At 49.4% G+C, this 16,748-nt stretch overlaps 1 protein-coding gene across 1 annotated transcript in view; it reads left to right on the top strand.

Annotated features, from left to right (window-relative positions):
- The first annotated feature begins 8,894 nt into the window (after positions 1-8,894).
- The window catches only part of ME2 (malic enzyme 2), a 35,330-nt gene continuing 27,476 nt past the window's right edge, over positions 8,895-16,748 (top strand). The window contains exons 1-2 of the mRNA XM_030468309.1: positions 8,895-9,063; positions 16,359-16,490. Of these exons, the coding sequence (XP_030324169.1) occupies positions 16,383-16,490 (108 nt within the window). The 5' untranslated portion in view covers positions 8,895-9,063; positions 16,359-16,382. The remainder of the gene's footprint in view (positions 9,064-16,358; positions 16,491-16,748) is intronic.

Raw genomic sequence — 16,748 nt, 5'->3', positions numbered from 1 at the left:
GGGCAGCTGCCCAAAGTTTCTGGTGGTCAAGGCTGGACAGGAGGCAAGAGCTAAAACCAGGGTGTCTCCCTTGTGACACTGCCTGGCACCACCAGCCACACAGACTCAGCAAGGGCAGCTTTGCTAATTTAAAAAATAATAAAAAAAAGGAATTCCAACACTTTTACCATCTGACAAAGATGTTGTGAAGGAAACAAAAGAGTTCTTGTGGCATTAGATCTGGAACTGGCCACTTTGCTTCCAGCTTCTTTGGAAGGTGCTGGTGTGGGTTGTAAATAGACATAAACACAACTGATCTACTGTAACTCCTGTTTTCATCCACTGAGCACCTTACTAATTAATCAGCTAACGAGAGTTTGTATATGGGAGAAATGTTCTATACTTATATTTAATCAAACCTGGCAGTTTTTTTTAAAATGAGAAACTTGTAAATAGTGCCATAAAAGCCAATCTCTGCTTTCCTTGCTGTTGTGTTGCTCTGCTCTCCAAGCACTACTTCCAGTTGTAAAAGAGTTGTACTTAGTAACTCCAAGGTCCATATTTAACTCTTCCTCTACCAGTTATTTCAAGCCTTTTAACAAGCAATCTACTACATGTTCTGAAACTGAGCCTTGGGTGATGACTGACAGCAGCATTTACTGTATTAACCCTGCTTTCTGGTCTTGGTGGGATCAGGTCCAGGTTTAGCTGTAGGAGAACTTGTGCAAGACACAAGCTCCCAGACTTGTTTGTATTGTGAAGAGCTCTCCTTAAGCTGATTAAAATGCTGGCACTCCAGCTGAGCAGCAGCAGAGATCTGAAGGTTGATGGCTGCATGGATGGGATGGGGTGGAAGTCCTGGGGCAGGGGAGGAGAAAGCATCTGGAAGGCAAAGGCATCTGAGGAGGCATCTGGGAGCCATTGGAGAAGACTTCTGGAAGGCCAAGTGATCAGGCTTGGGTCTTTGCTTCCAGTGTCTGGACATCCCCCCACCAATGGAAAGGAGAAACAAGGAAGAAAACCAGAGAGTTGGTTTCCAGCTTGTCACAGATTCTTGATATACCTCAACTAAAGCTCAGCACTTTTACTCCTGGTGGCAGAAATTGAGATGCTGAAGGAATGTGGAGCAGGTCTGAATCTGTCCCCAGCAGCCAACAACTCAGCACCCATGGTCCTGCTCAGCTGCACTCTATGGCCAGCAAAGTCTGGGTGCAGGATTGTGGGTGCCTGAGTGAGTGTGTTCAGAGAGGAGGAGGTGGCAGCAGCCACAGCTCTGTGGGGGCACCTTGGAAGGAGCAGAGGACACCCACCAGGAGGTGCACAAACACAGCTGCAGATCTGGTGTTTAGGAGGGGGACAGAGTTTAAATCTTGAGGATCAGATCAGATGTTTGGGAAGGGGACAGAGTTTAAACCTGCAGGATCAGATCAGATGTTTGGGAGGGGGACGGAGTTTAAATCTTGAGGATCAGATCAGCAATGGGAAGGGGACAGAGTTTAACCCTGCAGGGTAAGAGGAGGGGATAGAGTTTAAACCTGCAGGATCAGATCAGCAATGGAAAGGGGACAGAGTTTAAATCTTCAGGATCAGATCAGATTTTTGGGAAGAGGACAGAGTTTAAACCTGCAGGATCAGATCAGCCATGGGGGAGGGGGACAGAGTTTAAATCTTGAGGATCAGATCAGCAATGAGAAGGGGACAGAGTTTAAATCTTCAGGATCAGATCAGCAATGGGAAGGGGACAGAGTTTAAACCTGCAGGATCAGATCTGATGTTTGGGAGGGGGACAGAGTTTAAATCTTCAGGGTAAGATGAGGGGACAAAGTTTAGACCTGCAGGATCAGATCAAATGTTTGGGAGGGGGACAGAGTTTAAACCTGCAGGATCAGATCAGCAATGGGAGGGGGACAGAGTTTAACCCTGCAGGGTAAGATGAGGAGACAGAGTTTAAATCTTGAGGATCAGATCTGATATTTGGGAGGGGGACAGAGTTTAAATCTTCAGGGTAAGATGAGGGGACAGAGTTTAAACCTGCAGGATCAGATCAGCAATGAGAAGGGGACAGAGTTTAAATCTTGAGGATCATATCTGATTTTTGGGAAGGGGACAGAGTTTAAACCTGCAGGATCAGATCTGATGTTTGGGAGGGGGACAGAGTTTAAATCTTCAGGATCAGATCAGCAATGAGAAGGGGACAGTTTAAATCTTCAGGATCAGATCTGATGTTTGGGAAGGGGACAGAGTTTAAATCTTCAGGGTAAGATGAGGGGACAGAGTTTAAACCTGCAGGATCAGATCAGCAAGGTGAGGGCTGACTCAGACTCTCTTCTGACAGCTTCAGCCATTGGGTACCACACGCTGAGACAGGAAATCAGCAGCCACCAAACCCACTCTGGCCAACATCAGGCACTGTGTCCTCTGAAACCAGAACCCATTTGTTGTGTTCAGCCCAAACGTCCTCACCAGAGGTGGATGGGACTCTTTGTGCCATGAAAGGAAGAGTTTTGCTATATGAATGGCATCTAAGGAGGAGAGGGGGAGCTTGGGTCTAAAATTAACTTCACAAGAAGCCAAACTTCACAGGAGCTTGTTGCCCCTGCTCTGGGGTTTTTCCATCTGGGTTCATGAGCTGTTATTTAATGTTGTTCCCAAATTTCACGTGCTGGGAAAGGGGGAGATGAGTTGGGGGGGGCTCTGATTTGTTATCTGAGTGTGCTCAGCCAGATTTGGTTCTCATCTGCAACAATAAACTTTGAAGGCCCTGAGCCTTCCCTGCTTGGTGGCTCCTCATTATTATTTGCTTCTTCTGAGGCTTCCAACATTTATTCCAGCACTCACATCCAGGTTTCTTCTGCAACCACCTGAATTAGTGGATATAAAACATGAATATTTAATTCTGGGGTTGTTTTGTGCTGGGTGGCTTTCCCCTGAGCTTCTCTTTGGTTGCTGTGATCCATTTGAGTGCTATGGGGAGGATTTAGACCTCTTCACCCAACATGGTGACTTCTCCAAACTGCTTCTTCTTGCAGGTGTTTGAAGAATCCCTCCAGTGCAAGGTTTTTCAATAAATTTCCATGTGTTGGTGACTTGCCAAAGAGGAAAAAGGGAATGTGGTCATCATTAATGAGGTAGATGGTGTGAGTGATTCTGCCCCTGTGCTCAGCCCTGGGGAGGCCACAGCTTGAGTCCTGTGTCCAGTTCTGGGCCCCTCAGGAAGTTCAGGAAGGAGCTTGAGGTGCTGGAGCAGGTGCAGAGAAGAGCAAGGAGGCTGGGAAGGGATCCAGCAGAATTCCTGTGAGGAAGGAAGGGCTGAGGGAGCTGGGGGTGTTGAGGCTGGAGAAGAGGAGGCTCAGGGGAGACCTCATCACTCTCTCCAACTCCCTGAAAGGAGGTTGGAGCCAGGGGGGGGGGATGGGCTCTTTTCCCAGGCAACTCTCAGCAAGACAAGAGGGCACAAAGGGTCTCAAGTTGTGCCAGGGGAGGTTTAGGTTGGAGATGAGAAAGAATTTCTTTCTGGAGAGGGTGATCAGACCTTGGAATGGGCTGCCCAGGGAAGTAGTGGATTCTCCGTGTCTGGAGATCTTTCCAAAGAGCCTGGATGTGGCACTGAGTGCCATGGGCTGGGAACCACGGGGGGAGTGGATCAAGGGTTGGACTTGATGAGCTCTGAGCTCCCTTCCAACCCAGCCCATTCTATTATTCTGTGATTCTGTCTCTTCTCAGCTGGAAGAGAGACAGAAAAGAGCTGGGTGCTGATTTCAAGATTTTAAACCCAGAGGCAATGGCACCAAACCCTTCCTGCTGGGCTTCGACTCTCCCCTGAGGTGTCTGAGTAACACCCCTGTCCCTTCCAAAAGAGATCCAGTGGGATTTTAGGGCTTCCAAACTCTCAGCGAGTGCTTTTTATCTTTTTTTTTCTTTTTTTTCTGTCCAAGACGATCTCAACTTGTTATACCCTGAGGGACCAGCAGAGGGCAGTCCGTCCCTTCCCTTCTTGCTGTGCTTCATGCTTCGAAGAACAGCCCCAAAGCCGGGAGTTGATGTTGGTGCTGAGCCGGTGACACAGGTCAAGGGGGAGGAAAATTAATTGGTTAATTAGAAATTTCATGTAGTTAATATTAAAGACAGATTTTTTTTTTCTCCTGAGCCTGAGTTCAGGTCCTGTGTCCTTCTGATTTCCCATCAAAAATGTTCTGATTTCCCATCAAAAATGTTCTGATTTCCCATCAGACAACTAAGGAGTTGCTTGGGGTGGTGTAAAACACTTCAACAGGGTGGGTGCTGTAATAGCTTTTAGTGGAATTAGTGTAATAAACCCCACTGTTTTTCACCACAAACCACAATCATCACAGATCACAATCATTACTGCCCAGTTCCTGCTACAGCCTCATGAGTTAAAGGAGATGAGACATTAGGGTCATGCCTCTATGGGGGAATTAATCTAACCATGTAATTAACCCTCAGCCCTCTTTAACATAATTAATTAATTGGGGGGGGGGGGGGGGGGGGAATTTCTTCCCAAGTGCTGGCTTGCCTGCCAGTCCATGCTGTCAGAATTCTGGAGCTGAAAACTAAAATAGGTGCTGGAAAAAAAAGTGTATTTATGGCAGGGACAGTGTAGGTGTTGGGGCAGGAATATGGAGGGAAGGAAAAAGAGCACTGGATGTAGGTGAGGAGAATAGAAAAGTGGTTTATAATTTTTTTTGGGGGGGTGTGCTTCAAATTTGTGGTGTAAGAACATCAAGTCGAGCTCTGGGGAAAATATCTGACTGGATTCATGCCCTGCAGGGAGTCAGCTGTGAGGCTGCTGAAGGCTGCTCTGCAGGCAGGAGGGAGAGCAGAGCCCTGGCAGAGGGATCTGGGGAGCTGAGGAACGCCAAGGGCTCCCAGTTGCTCTCTTGGCAACAGCAAAGCAACAACATCGCCTGTGCCAGAAGAAACTCTTGGGTGTTGAGCACTAAATAGGGTGATAAGAGCCCTGGGGAGGAGGAGGAAGAGGAGAAAGAGGAGGAGGAGGAGGAGCTAGAGGAGGAGGAAGAGGAGGAGGAAGAGAAGAAGGAGGAGGAGAAGGAGGAAGAGGAAGAGAAAGAAGAGGAGGAGGAGGAGGAGGAGGAAGAGGAAGAGGAGGAGTAAGAGGAGGAAGAAGAGGAAGTAGGAGGAGGAGGAAGAGGAAGAAGAGGAAGAAGAGGAGGAAGAGGAGGAAGAGGAGGAAGAAGAGGAGGAGGAGGAGGAAGCAAACAAGGAAGAGGAGGAGGAGGAGGAGGAGGGAGAGGGAGAGGGAGAGGAAGAGGAAGAGGAGGAGGAGGAAGAAGAAGAAGAGGAAGAGGAAGAGGAAGAGGAAGAGGAAGAGGAAGAGGAAGAGGAAGAGGAAGAAGAGGAGGAGGAGGAGGAAGGGGAGGAAGAAGAGGAGGAAGAGGAGGAAGAGGAGGACAAGGAGGAAGAGGAGGAGGAAGAGGAGGAGGAAGAGGAGGAAGTGCAGCCTCTTCTACAGCACAGGCAGGCAGATGGATTCACCCTGAATCTCCCAGTTTTTTGGTGGTTGTGGAGGTGAAGAAACCTCCTGCCCACAACAACCTGCTGCTTGGAGAAGGTTTGGTGGGGTAGAGGCTGGATCTGCATCATCCAGTGCTCTGGGTGGGAAGGGACCTTTCAAGTCCATCCAGTCCAGTCCCAGGGACATCTCCAACTGGATCAGGTTGCTCAGAGCCCCATCCAACCTGACCTGGAATGGTTCCAGGGATGGGGCATCTCCCACCTCTCTGGGCACCCTCAGCATAATTTTTATCTTAATACCTGAGCTGACCTCCAAAATCATAAGAAAAGGGGAGGATTTTAGGAAGTGAGTTCCTATCTTTATTGTTACAGTTCATAGAGCAACTCTGCTCCTTGTGAGGTGCACGGGGCTGATGGGGACATCTCCCCATTGAGAATCATAGAATCATAGAACGGGCTGGGTTGGAAGGGACCTCAGAGATCATCAAGTCCAACCCTTGATCCACTCCCCCAACAAGAGAAGGAGGAGCAGATGTTTGCTGAGCTTTGGGAAGCTGACAGGTTGGCTAAGGAAAGGAGAGGAGAGATGGAGGGGAAGAAACTGGCAGAGCAGAACCAAGAAGTCCTGAATGGTCTCAGTGCCCAAATGGCAGAGCTCAGTGCTCGGCAGGAGGAGGAGAAGAAGCTGAAGGAGGAAGAAGCTCAACTGCTGGTAATTTCCACAGCATTCTCAGTTCTGGGTTCTGTTGGAGGCTCTCCTCCTGACAGGCTTACTGCACATTTTGATTCACAGAATAATAGAATGGGCTGGGTTGGAAGGGAGCTCAGAGCTCATCAAGTCCAACCCTTGATCCACTCCCCCCGTGGTTCCCAGCCCATGGCACTGAGTGCCACATCCAGGCTCTTTTGAAAGATCTCCAGACACGGAGAATCCACTACTTCCCTGGGCAGCCCATTCCAAGGTCTGATCACCCTCTCCAGAAAGAAATTCTTTCTCATCTCCAACCTAAACCTCCCCTGGCACAACTTGAGACCCTTTGTGCCCTCTTGTCTTGCTGAGAGTTGCCTGGGAAAAGAGCCCAACCCCCCCTGGCTCCAACCTCCTTTCAGGGACTTGGAGAGAGTGATGAGGTCTCCCCTGAGCCTCCTCTTCTCCAGCCTCAACACCCCCAGCTCCCTCAGCCCTTCCTTCCTCCCAGGAATTCTGCTGGATCCCTTCCCAGCCTCCTTGCTCTTCTCTGCACCTGCTCCAGCACCTCAAGCTCCTTCCTCAACTTCCTGAGGGGCCCAGAACTGGACACAGGACTCAAGGTGTGAGATGGGCTGAAGTGCCAGCAGGGGGAATTCACAGCACTGGGAAACCTCTCAGGGGCTGGGCTGGAGATGGGCAAAGCTGAGCAGAGCAGCCACAATTCATACCCTTGTACCTTCCCTTTCCAAGCAGTGTGCAGCCTGGCTGGGGGAGAGTTAGCACTTCAAGGCAAGAGCAGCATTAAGACGTTATCATGAAATTGATGCTTTTCCAGACCATGATTTTTAATTTTTTTTTTCTGGACCTGACAGTCTTAGTCCTGACCTGCAGCATTAGCTGCCTCACCACCTCCTGCCCAGCCTGGTGTTTTAATCCCACCAGTGATAGGCACATTGCAGGTTCCAGCCCTCCAGGCTCTGTGTGGCATCACACAGGACGGGGCTGAACTCCTCAGAGGTGTTACTGCTCCTGGGCCCTTGGGAAGCAGCATCCATCTTGCTTCAGGTAACTACACCCAGACACCAGGGCTCTGCCACCTGCTTGTCCCTTCCTCTCCTCCCCAGTGTGCCACCCCACAGGAGATGTGGCCCCTGACATCCTCAGCACCACTGTCCCCGTCCCCTCACAGCCCCATCTCTTCACTGTCCTCATCTCCTCCTTGTCTCCAACTCCTCACTGTCCCCATCCCCTCACAGCCCCTGTCCCCTCACTGTATGTGTGCTCTCACAGCCCATCCAGACCCTCACTGTCCCCATCCCCTCACTCTCCTTTTCCCCTCAGCCAGTCACAACCTGTCTCCTCACAGTCCCTTCATTCACTGTCCCCTCCCTCTCCCCTCAGTGTTCCCTCACTCTTCCCTCAGTGTCCCCTCTCTCTCTCCCCTCACTGTCCCCTTACGGTCCCCTCAATGACCCCCTTCAATGTCCCCTCACAGTTCCCCAATGTCCCCTCACAGTCCCTTCACTCATCCCTTACAGTCCCCTCAGTGTTCCTTCCCTCTCCCCTCCCTGTCCCCTCAATGTCCCCTCGCTCTCCTCTCCCTCTCCCCTCATTTCTCCCCATCATTGTCCCCTCCCTGTCCCCATCACTCTCCTCTCACAGTCCCCTCACTGTTCCTTCATTCTCCCCTCACTCTCCCCTTAGTCCACTCACTGTCCCCTCCCTCTCCCCTCAGTGTTCCCTCACTCTTCCCTCAGTGTCCCCTCTCTCTCCCCTCACTGTCCCCCCCTCAATGTCCCCTCCCTCTCCCCTTAGTCCCCTCAATGTCCCCCTTCAATGTCCCCTCACAGTTCCCCAATGTCCCCTCACAGTCCCTTCACTCATCCCTTACAGTCCCCTCAGTGTTCCCTCCCTCTCCCCTCCCTGTCCCCTCGCTCTCCTCTCCCTCTCCCATCACTGTCCCCTCACTGTCCCTCCTCACTCTTCCCTCACTGTCCCCTCCCTCTCCTCTCACAGTCCCCACTGTTCCTTCATTCTCCCCTCCCTCTCCCCTCACAGTCCCCTCATTCTCCCCTCAATGTGCCCCCATCACTCTCCCCTCCCTGTCCCCTCAACGTCCCTCAATGTCCCCTCACTCTCCTCACTGCCCCTCCTGTCCCTGCCTCTCCCCTCAGTGCTGCACTGTCCCCTCACTGTCCCCATCCCTCTCCCCTCACTGTCCCCATCACTGTCCCATCACTGTCCCCCCTCACTCTTCCCTCACTGTCTTCTCCCTCTCCTCTCACAGTCCCCTCACTGTACCCTCATTCTCCCCTCACTCTCCCCTCCCTGTCCCCTCAAAGTCCCTCAATGTCCCCGCACTCTCCTCACTGTCCCCTCCTGTCCCTGCCTCTCCCCTCAGTCCCGCACTGTCCCCATCCCTCTCCCCTCACAGTCCCCTCACAGTCCCCCCATTACTCTCTCCTCTCCCCACTCGCTCCCTTCCCGCCCTCTCACACAACCCCTGGCCCCGCCCCTTTCCCGGCTCGCTGCTCCCAATCGCCCCGCCCCTCCCTGCTGATTGGCTGTCGCTCCTACCCTAATTAGCATACAACAGACCCGGCGCTCCTTCCCCGCTGTCACGGCGGGGAGCCGCGGAGAACAAAGCTGATTGGCCGAGAGCTGCTGCCGGCCGGCGCGGAAGCTTCCTTGTCATTGGCTGGTGGGGGTGTCAGTCACAGGGAACGTCCCGCCCTCCGGGGTGTCCCTCCCTGGTGCCTCCGTGTCGGCTCCAGTCAGTGGCGGGTTGTGAGGCGGACGGAGCTCCGGCGGATGGGAGCTGCTGTCGCACAATAGAAACAGGTCCTCGGCCAGCATCACCCAGCGGGCAGCAGCCGCAGGAGGAGGTAGATCCCATTCTGGTAACAATTTTACAATTGCAATGGCGTACGAAACGCCTCTCTCGACAAACCCGTATCTTTGGGGGCGTTTTCTCCAGAGCCTCGACCCTTTCTTCCTCCAATGCCTCCTCCCTCCCCCCCTCCCTTCTTTGAAACCCTTCGGCCCTGCGTGTTATGCCAGGCTGAGGAACCCGGCTCTCGGTGCCCTGTCCCAGCCCCTCACCCCGCTGTGCGGCGGGCAGCGGCCTCGGGGCCGGGAGGGCCCGGGTTTGGGGTCAGCCCCTCCCGCCCTCAGGGGGCAAAAAGCCCTCCCGGGAGGGGGAAAAGGGAGATGGAGGGAGAGGTGGGGGGATGAACTCCACTCGCCCCAAAAACACCAGCAGCTCGGGCCCGGTTTCTTGGCAGGCCCCGGGGGCTCGGCCTGCTGCGGGGAACCCCCCCCCATCCCGGGGTGTGTAGGGCTGGGGGGGGTGGGGGTGGGATGGAGGCCACCGCCCGGTTCCCTGGGCCTGGCAGCAGGTGGAAAATACCCAAGGTGGCTGCTTGGCTTCGGAGGAAACAGGATTTAAGCTTGGGTGTGTTGAGCAGCTGTCAAAAGGCGGGACAAACACCTTGAAAACACCCCCCCCCCTCTCTGCTTCATCCCCCTTCTCTTCTGGGGGGGCCGCGGTCCCACAGCCCCCTCAGCACCCGCCCTCAACTTCTGCCCTAAAATAGCGGAGAGAGTCGAAAGTTTGGGAAGGCAGGCTCGGGGTTTTGTTGATTGGGAAGAAGTGGCCGTGAGGGGTGCCAGCCTCCCCCCAAACCTTCAGTGGGGTGTGGGGGACGCTGGGTTGGGAGAGATGGGTGTGCTGGTGGCTTGGCAGGACTTGGAGAAAGGTACAGGGATGGTGGAGAGCTGATTAAGGAAAGAAAACCAACAACAAACCCAAACGGATCATCTGGCAGCCAAGCAAGATGTTAATTATTTGGGGTCAGTGTTCTCAGTTCCAGGAAGTTGAGTGAACAGCAAGGAGAAACTTTATATGTACACTTTATATATATATACACTTTATATACACATATATACACTTTATATACGTATATATACACACTACATATATAAATACACTTTATATATATACTTTATTTATATATGTAATAAACATGGAAATATTAATATGAACCCTGCAAGTGATCCATGTGTGCGTGCAGCCAGCAGTGTCTAAGGTGTTGCTCTATCAGATGCCTCTATTTTAAAAAGAAAATGTTACAAAGCCAGGACAAAACTTCTGATGGTTCCTTGCAGTAAAGTTCTGAGTCAGCAGTGTGAGTGCAGGCAGGATTTGAAGCTTTGCTCTCCTGCAAAGGAAGGAGACAGAAGCTGTCAGGGTGTGCTTGCCTGAGTGCTGGCAGCAGCAGAAGGAGCACTTTGCTGGTATTGTGGTAGCTGGTTGTTTGTATGGAGAGTTTTTCAGCTTGTTCTGAGATTTAAGGGTGGATTTATTAATATATATATTTTTTTTTAAGGAGTCTTGTTGGTAAGTGGTTGACAGGTTTCCACTTTGCATAATCTCCATGAGAGGTAAATCTCAATCAGCCAGTTGCTTGTTTTCTCCGTGCTTGCTGCTGTTTTCCCAGGAAGAATTCCCCTTTGTAAATGTGCAGCTGATTTTTGGGACATCCTTCTTTCTCTCTCAGCTTTTAGCCCCCCCCTAAATTCTATTTTTGAACTGAAGAAAACAGCTCAAATGCAGCTGTGCAGCAGCTCTCCAGAATAAAACAACAGTTGCTCTCTGTTTATTTTTGCAGTCTTTCTGAGGAGCCTGCAGGATAAAGCTTCTGTCCCACACAGAGCAATAAGACAGGGAAAACATAAAAATGGGAATTTGCCTTGAATAGACCCAAAATACTGCTGCTGTACTGCACAGCAGCTTCCCAGAAACAAGCTAATGGACTGTCTGATGCTTAAGGAAAATGTTTAGCTCAGATCTATTAATGTATAAATAAAAAAAATCTCTTTGATGTTGTGTAGTCAGAGCTTTTATGAGCCAAAACTCCCCCACCAAACTATTTAGTCCTCACAGTTGTACTGTGAGAAGTTTTCCTAATAATATTAAGTTCAGGTAATTCAGAAAATACATCTTTTTTTTACAGAGGAGTTCTGAAATTACTCTTATTTCAACTCACCATTTGCTGGGTGCTTCAAGCCTTGAACTTCTTACTCTGCTGAACTACTTCACATCTTAACTTTTCCCCTGGTTGAACTGGTTTCCTGAGGAGAAAGAGGGAAAGAAAGGAGTTGGCTTTCAGTAAAAGTCTCACTGGGAGACACCTTTATAGTTGGCATTTGCCTAATGTAATAATTTTAGACTGCTTTATCATCAGTGAAGTGATGAAGCCAGCTAGTGGGGGCCTGGTTTGTGTCATGCTTGGCTAGACCAGGCTTGTCTGATTAATTTATTTTCTTTAAAAAGAAGAAAAAAAAATAGAGGGCAATGGTGATAGTGCAGCCTCAGAGGATAATTTGCTGTGCTGGCTACATGAGAGCAAATGTTTGTTGACCTTTTAGAGGTGTTGGTCTTCTGTGCCTGAAAGAAAGACTGGAAATCTTTTTTAGAGGATTTCAGGAATAATTGAAGTCTGTTGATGGCCTTGAAGCTGAAAGCAAGATTGCAAAGTCATCAGGTGCAAGTTGCTGAGCACTGAGAGCTGCTCTTTGGTATTAAGGTATAATCAAGACAACCTGTGCAGTAATTGAAGCTTTAATTGACACTGAGCTTCCTGACTCTCTGAGCAATGTAATTGTGCCTTTTAAAAGTATGATGAGCCTTCCCCTTAAAAGGAGCTTCTGTAATTTAACAAATCCATAATTGCAGCAGCCAAACATTTGCTCCTAGATAAGGCCACTCCTGTAGCACTGGGAATGAGTTTGACCTGGCCTGATGCCTCCTGATAAGGCACAGCAGAAGCTCTCACCTCAGATGGGGAAGATTTTAGTTCTCTTCAGATGGGATCCAGCAAATCTTGAGGAATAACTTCAGAATTACTAGGTGGATCAGATCCAGTCTGGTGGTGCTCCACAGTCTTGGTTTTAGTCCTTACCCCTGGCAAGGACTGGATGGAGAAAAGACACCCTTGTTCTGGTTATACTGGCACGTGCTTCAGCAGGAATTTTATTCCTCTTTCAATTCCTCTGCTTTTGCTCTGTTTCCTCCTCACAGGACATTGCACAACCTCAGCTCTGTCTCTGCTTTCACAGCACTGAACCCCCCCATCTTCCCCTCAGATGACATTTTCCCCCCTTCTCTAGCAACCTCCACTGGCACCATCATCTCTCCTTTTTCTTATGGTTGAAGTGCCACCATCTCAAGCCTGACATCTTCTACAAAACCCATCATAAACCAGTTAAAAACCTTCCCATGAAGCAGCAGGACCCAAGTCTCTTATCTCCTTGAATCCAGGTTTGCATCTGGGGAACCTTCCAAACCTCTCCTTGCAGCATGACCCAACCTTTTCATCTTCTTGAACCCAGATATAGGTTTAGGGACCTTCCAAACCTCTCCTTGCAGCAGGACCCAACCTTTTCATCTTCTTGAACCCATTTATTGGTTTGGGAGACCAAACATCTCCTTGCAGCAGGATCCAACCTTTTAATTTTCTTGAACCCCACATATGGGTTTGGGGACCTTCCAAACCTCACCTTGCAACATGACCCAACCCTTTTAACTCCTTGAACCCAGGTATGGGTTTGGGAGACCAACCTCTCCTTGTAGCATGACCCAAATATTTCATCTTGGACCCAGGTCTGGGTTTGGGGACCTTCCAAACCTCTCCTTGCAACATGACCCAACCCTTTTATCTCCTTGAACCCAGGTATGGGTTTGGGGGACTTTCCAAACCTGTCCTTGCAGCAGGACCCAACCTTTTCACCTCCTTGAATCTAAGTATGGGTTTGGGGGACCTTCCAAACCTCACCTTGCAACATGACCCAACACTTCCATCTCCTTGAACCCAGGTCTGGGTTTGGGAGACCAAACCTCTCCTTGCAGCAGGACCCAAATATTTCATCTTGAACCCAGGTCTGGGTTTGGGGGGTCTTTCCAAACCTGTCCTTGAGCAGTACCCAACCTTTTCATCTTCTTGAACCCATGTAGGGGTTTAGGGACCTTCCAAACACATCCTTGCAGCATGACCCAACCTTTTCATCTTCTTGGACCCAGATATAGGTTTAGGGACCTTCCAAACCTCTCCTTGCAGCAGGACCCAAATATTTCATCTTGAACCCAGGTCTGGGTTTGGGGGGTCTTTCCAAACCTGTCCTTGAGCAGTACCCAACCTTTTCATCTTCTTGAACCCATGTAGGGGTTTAGGGACCTTCCAAACACATCCTTGCAGCAGGACCCAACCTTTTCATCTCCTTGAACCTAAGTGTGGGTTTGGGGGACCTTCCAAACCTCTCCTTGCAACATGACCCAACCCTTTTATCTCCTTGAACCCAGGTATGGGTTTGGGGGACTTTCCAAACCTGTCCTTGCAGCAGTACCCAACCTTTTAATCTTCTTGAACCCAGGTAGGGGTTTAGGGACCTTCCAAACCTCACCTTGCAACATGACCCAGCACTTCCATCTTCTTGAACCCAGGTAGGGGTTTGGGAGACCAAACATCTCCTTGCAGCAGGACCCAACCTTTTAATTTTCTTGAACCCCACGTATGGGTTTGGGGACCTTCCAAACCTCTCCTTGCAGCAGGACCCAACCTTTTTATCTCCTTGAACCCAGGTATGGGTTTGGGGGACTTTCCAAGCCTGTCCTTGCAGCAGGACCCAACCTTTTTACCTCCTTGAATCTAAGTATGGGTTTGGGGGACCTTCCAAACCTCTCCTTGCAATATGACCCAACACTTCCATCTTCTTGAACCCAGGTATGGGTTTGGGAGACCAACCTCTCCTTGTAGCATGACCCAAGTATTTCATCTTGGACCCAGGTCTGGGTTTGGGGGACCTTCCAAACCTCTCCTTGCAACATGACCCAACCTTTTCATCTCCTTGAACCCAGGTATGGGTTTGAGGACCTAAAACCAGAAGCTGCCTAAAACCCTAAAACCAGAGCTGGCAAACAGGAGCCACCAGGCATGAAGCTTCACGGTCCTTTCTTTCCCATGAGGAGAAGGGGCTGTGTGGCTTCTTTATTGTCTGTTAGACCACGTTGCATCCAAAATATTTTTATTATCTGGTGTTATCTTGCCTGGAATGTCCTGTGGATGTATTCTTGAAGAGGAATTAGGACTTTTAAAGCAGAAGGACCTGTGCAGATGGACTGTGGCTGGTTCTTGCCAGGTTGGTGGGCAGGAGGAGAGGGTGGAGGCCATGCAGAGCACAACCCTTGGCATTCCTACAGAGGAGTGTGGAGAGGGCATGGGGAAAGGATGCTTGTTTGGTGGTTTCAGGATAAGCCAGGGTAAAGTTTCTTGGCAGAACATGTTTAAAGGAGAGAAAAGGAGTTGGAGATATGCAGGCAATTAGAAGAGCAAGGGAAGGAGAGCCCAGGGCTGAATAACCTGTCAGGTTTTAGGCTGGGTATAAATTAAGAGGATCATAACCCTTGGGTCTGAACAGAGGGATTGGGAGGAAAATGAAGGTTGGTTCTCCCACTTGCTTTATGCAGCTGAGATACCTCCCGCATCAGAGTTTGGGTCTTGGTGTGGCACCTCAGGGAGCAAATATTCCCAACCTTACAGAATTTGTAAGGTTTAAACCCCTGAAAAGTTCTTTGTTTTTTTTCTCTGTGTTATTGATGAATTAACTGATCAAGTTCAGAGAAATCTGGACCACAATCTTGTTGGGTTCCTAAATGCTCATTTAGGAACCAATACAAGGAAGTAATTTCAGATTTAATTAGAGAAGGTGTGGTGGTGTTTAACCTGCTTTTTAATTCCTGGCTGAAGGGTTTTTTTGCTCAGGACAGGTTGGAGTCAACCTCATCCAGTCTGAGGTTCTCTGTGGCCACAGATCCATGAGGAGGAGATGGACTCAGTGGGCCAAGGAGGAGGGGGAATTAAAACCACTTCAGGCTGAATTTGCCATTCCTAAAAGCTGGTTGTTTTGCAGGACAAATGGAATTTTGCTTATCTGATCCTGATTTTTCAGAGTTCTGGCCCAGCAGCTGTGTTTAGTCCACCCCAAGCTGGTTTAGGGAGGAATTAGCATGTTAAAAGCAACATTTGTTTGTAGTGCTGGCAAGGCTTCCAGTTCCTCCTGTCCCCACACAGTAAATTTATGTTCTTTACCACAAAACAACTAAACAGGAGGGTTTTGAGTGGAACTTTTTCCAATTGCAAGGCCTCAACAAATAAATAAAGGATGAGAAGCAAAGGTTCCAGCTGAATGGCTCTGTCCTTTAGAAGAGGAACTCAGAAAAATGCTGAAAATATGAAATGTTTGCATGTTCTTTTCACAGGTTGGAACTTGGAAGATCAGTTTGCCATCTGAAAAGTTGATTATGTGTAAATTTGATTAGGGGAAGGTCCTCTTAAAGTATGCAAGCTATAGTTAAGATCATGAAGTTTTGTTCCTTAATCGAAAGGAAAAATCCAAACCATGCATCATTTTATTCCTCAAAAAAAAAAAAGTCTCAATCCTGCTTGACTGTCCTCATGTATGGCTTGGATGGGAACATCCAGCTGGGCCAGGACACATTCCCTGGTGGTCCTGAGTTATTCAAGGATTTAAAATCTAAGCATGGAATCCTCAACGCAGTCTTTTTTTTTTTTTCTTTTTTATGACCGTTTTAATTCTGTGTTTTCTTCTAATCTGCTTTTAATCTGTTAACAGACAGCTTCTTTCCTTACTGCCCTCCAGGCTACAAGATTTCATTCTCAGAAGGCTAATGGAATAAAAAAAAAACCCCAAACCTCAGCTTAAGCCTTCTTGCTGCAGTAGCCCAAGTCATTTTTGTCCTCCCTGCTGTTTGCTCTGGTGCCAGTTGCAGGAGTCACCAGGGAAGGTTAATATTTGCTAATGGCAATTCTGCTCTGAGTTTATGGTGCTGCTATAAGACAAAACCCAGTGAGTGCAGCCCCTGGTGTAGTCCTAGCTCACATTTTTAATATCTTTTTATTTTCTCTCCATTCAGGTGCTCTCATCCTTCTTATTCTCCCACCTTGCTGCTGCGGGGCGACTTTGGGTTTATTATCACTGCGTTAGAGCTTACCCAGCATGTCATTTTTTCTCTCCCAACAGATACAAATACAGGCTTACAGGCCAACAGATAGCCTACAAATAGGAAGAGGAGTTTCACCACCTCTGTATCTGAATGGTTTTCTTACCTTTTTCCCAGGTTACAGGACAAAAGAAGCCCAAAATGTTCTCCCGACTCCGAGTCGCCGCCGTTCCCTGCGTGGCCGCGCGTCGCAGCGCGCACACCAAAGAAAAAGGCAAACCCCTGATGTTAAACCCCAGAACAAATAAGGTTGGTAGCCTGGCATTTTCAAATATCTACATCTGCTAAGCACCCAGTCGACCTTCTTCCAGGGTGAAACCATGCTAGGGGGTGGATTGGGCAGCAGCCAAAAAAGAAAAACCCCAGAGGGTACAGAGGATGGAGGAGTCGGTGATCATTTCCAGTTTACTCCATGGGCATCTTAAAATACAAGGACTTCCAAGAACACCTTCTGCTGCTGGCAGCCTGCTTTGCTGGGCTTTACACAACCAGTGCTGCTGCTTCCTT

The sequence above is a fragment of the Calypte anna genome, chromosome W (genome assembly GCF_003957555.1).
Source record: "Calypte anna isolate BGI_N300 chromosome W, bCalAnn1_v1.p, whole genome shotgun sequence".
Lineage (NCBI taxonomy): Eukaryota > Metazoa > Chordata > Aves > Apodiformes > Trochilidae > Calypte > Calypte anna.
This window is presented reverse-complemented; position numbering and strand designations above follow the sequence as displayed.